The sequence below is a fragment of the Otolemur garnettii genome, unplaced genomic scaffold (assembly GCF_000181295.1).
Source record: "Otolemur garnettii isolate 467f Iridium unplaced genomic scaffold, OtoGar3 scaffold00090, whole genome shotgun sequence".
Taxonomy (NCBI): Eukaryota; Metazoa; Chordata; class Mammalia; order Primates; family Galagidae; genus Otolemur; species Otolemur garnettii.
Genome location: NW_003852485.1, coordinates 3,765,793 through 3,769,476, shown reverse-complemented (window position 1 = coordinate 3,769,476; position 3,684 = coordinate 3,765,793). Strand labels below are relative to the sequence as shown.

Genomic DNA, 3,684 nt, shown 5'->3' with positions numbered 1-3,684 from the left:
TCTTAAAATATATACTTAGGATGGAATTTCAGAAAAACAGTCCTACACAAGTTGAATATTCAAGGAATACACAGTGGTATTTTAAGGTGATAAGAAAATGGCTTATGAATTCTCCTAGTCCTACCTAACTATGTTAATATAAAGAACTTGATTAAGATTCCCAGGAAACATAAGAATATAATATTCATATTTGGATAAGACATGGATAATCCCATAGTGGTCATGCAGGAGGCTGATTCTTCAGGTGTTCATAAGCCCGTGTTTCCTTCCAGATGCCTCATGCCAGTGCTTGGACAGCTCCTTGTTGTCTGGAGGCTGTTTTGTTAACCTAGATACTGACAAGGGATTTCATTTTCGAGAAATCTGTATTAGAATCAAGGAGAAAAGTAGTACAGGGCAGGGGGAGGTTGTTTTCTCTGCTTTGACTTTGACTCTGGAATAAGGATACCTTCTTCCTACAGAGAAAGATCAAAATGAACATGAGTGTTTTAATGTAGTTGAAATCACTTTTGTTATGACTAACAATAGAGTTCTCTAAAAGTCTTTAACAAAGGATACTTAATTAACAAGACAATCAGATTCTGTTTTTACTTTAGATCTAAAAGTTAATATTTTCTGTTATATGTCTTAATTAAAATTGGCAACCTTTGCTGGGATTATTTCTCTTTTATATTTAATGAAATATACTAGGGCTATAAAAGACAGAGTCAAAATAGAAAAATAGAAAAAATAGGTTGGGGGGGTCAGTTTCTTTCCTTTATTATTATAACAATGACTGAAAGTTTGATGTTTTCACTGCTAGGAAGAAACAGTTTCTATGGAGCACTTTTTCTGGCCAGTACTCCATCCTGTGAGCTTCCTGTGTAACTGACATATGTAAAATAAAATGTCTATTTTCATCCATTTACATCTGAGCATAGGAAGGCACAGAGGGGTTCATTAACATGATGTGGGCCCCTGGCTGCTTCTGTGTTGTTGAAAATTACCTGTAGAGTTCAACCTATTTCAGATTGAGGGGAGACAGGCATTGAAAACTTGAGGTTTTTCTACTTTTTTCCTACACGTAACTGGATCTTTTGTCTTTCAGTGGTTCAGAATGAAATAATTGTTGTTCCAAAGAATGCAGAAGATAATATGAAACACGGAGCGAGGAGGACAGATACCAATGTGGGAGGTGTTACCAAAAGTAACAGTGTGGCCGTGGAAGTTGACAGACTGTCAAACTCTCTGGCGTGTGAAACTGGTATTGTTATGAGTGATGCAGAAAACCATCTATCAGCTTTATCAGGACCAGATCAAAAACTGAATCAACCCAGTGGAGAAAAAACAAAAACGCAAGATGCAGCAATTCAGACAGCCCCTTCCTGTGACGGTTTTTACAGGAATCACCAAGATCATAATTTGCCTGACCTCAAAGTCAATGAAAGAATACAAACTTCACATAATAATAAATCAACTCAACACTCATTCTTAAACCCAAAAGATTCTGTAGATACTTCAAGGGAATGTAGGAGTCAGGGCACCCTAATCACACATTCAGAAGATCAACTCACCGTGAAGAATCCAGTTTCTGCCCGTGGTCACGATGATCTTTTGCCTCCTGTCAATGAAATTGACAAAAATTCAACTGTTTCTTACCTAAAAAATTATCCATTTTATAGACAGGACTATAATCCCAAGCCAAAACCTTCAAATGAAATTACAAGAGAGTATATACCTAAAATTGGAATGACTACGTATAAAATAGTGCCTCCTAGATCCTTGGAAATAATGAAAGACTGTGAATCAGAAACCATAGGGCATAAAAATGACCCAGAGATACATACTTTAGGAAAACCTTCTCCCGAGGATGTGAAAGAAACTGCCATCCAAACAGAAGATCCTGTTATTTCTGAAGGTCCAAAGGAGCCAACAGTGGACCTTAAACTTAACTTGAGAACCGACCATCAGGTACCCAGTGCCCTGAGCTCACCTGATGGTGCCACGGTTAATTCTCTGAAACCTACTTCCAAAGTGATGAGACACACTGGCACAGCTCCTTTTGCACCAAATTTGGAAGATATAAACAATATTTTGGAGTCAAAATTTAAATCACGGGGTTCAAATCCCCAGGCCAAACCAAGCTCTTTTTTCTTGCAGATGCAGAAGAGAGTATCAGGTCACTATGTGACGTCCGCAGCTGCCAAAAGTGTCCACGCTGCCCCTAACCCGACCCCCAAAGAACTAACAAGTAAAGAGGCAGAAAAGGACATGCCGCCTCCTCCAGAGCAGACTCTTTCTTCCTTAAGTAAAACAACCCACTCGGTCCCACAACCCCATGTGAAAAAAACTGATGCTAATGTCATCAGTCAGAAGCCTGCTGAAACCTCTCCTCCTCCCACGGCCCCGAAACCCGCGACGCTGCCTGCTAGCCAGGTAGCAGCACTAAATCTGAAGACACTGAAAACTTTTGGTGCTCCACGACCCTACTCAAGCTCTGCTCCTTCGCCATTTGCCCTTGCTGTGGTGAAAAGGTCCCAGTCTTTCAGTAAAGCCCGTACTGAATCACCCAGTGACAGTGCACCTGCCTGCCCGCCAGCCAACCCAGAGGAGGGGAAGGCTCAGTCGGTAAATAAGTCTGTGGACAGTCCACAATTCAGTGTGACTGATCAGGTAAATGTTACCTTTTTAAAAATAAGGATTCAGATTTAAGAACACAGTAAAATGGGGGTTAACAAGCATGTTGGTGTGTGTGTGTGTGCTACTCAACAATGAAGCCATATTAATCTGATTATAAAGTTGTTATCGGGAAAAGAGAGTGGCAAAACATAGCATCTGCTTAGTTACTCTAAGAATTCTTATAATACATGTAATTTCTTTGGATATCCCTATAAGGTTGTCATTGTGTATATATTGTGCCATTAGTAAATGTTTTAAAATTTCTGTGCTTATATATTTGTATGACATACTACTTTATGGTTTTGTTTAGCTATGTTTTCTTATCTTGATTTGTTTTTAACTATTTAGCAAAGCAAATGGTTTTAATTATATAGAAACATGAATTGCATCAGGGACTAGATAAAATAATCAAGCATCTCTCAGTGAAGCATTTGACGTTCAAGCTCAGTTTATCAAACATTGTTGTATATAAGTAATTTATATTGAAAGAGTTTTAAAATGTAATTTTAATCCCCCATTTTGTCAATTCAGTGTCACCGTTTCCAACTGTAATATGTATGCTGACCAGAATGTCCTCTAACCACTCAGTAACTTCGTGTATGGCCAACCGAATGTCGCATTGTGCTAGGTTCTGATAATCCAAGGAAAGGATGAAATTTACAACATGACTCGTGATAATCCTCACGCGATTTCTGAGAAATACTTTGTGTACTTTTACACTGATAGTGTTTAAAAAATACTTTCATATTTATGTGACAGTTCCAAAAGTATTTAATAGTACTTTTTCAAACATTCCTAGAGTAAGAGAACATTAACCATATTGCCGGGTAAAGATTTTTCCATAATTCTAAAGCAATAATTTATCTTGAATAGTTTTTCATATATTTTACATCCACGTCTGTTACGTTGATATATCATCAGGACAGGAAGTATGATATACAGATTCATTACTGGGAACAAAGCCTGGGTTTTTTCTTGGAATGGAGTATCGTTCCTAAACGATGGAAGCTTGACTTAGATAATACC

The 3,684-nt window shown here is 38.1% G+C and overlaps 1 protein-coding gene across 1 annotated transcript in view; it reads left to right on the top strand.

Moving 5' to 3' along the window:
• Positions 1 to 2,887, top strand: part of COBLL1 (cordon-bleu WH2 repeat protein like 1) — a 161,651-nt gene extending 158,764 nt beyond the window's left edge. The window contains 2 exon segments of the mRNA XM_023516365.1: positions 383 to 409; positions 1,021 to 2,887. Of these exon segments, the coding sequence (XP_023372133.1) occupies positions 383 to 409; positions 1,021 to 2,691 (1,698 nt within the window). The 3' untranslated portion in view covers positions 2,692 to 2,887.
• Positions 2,888 to 3,684: the final 797 nt, after the last annotated feature.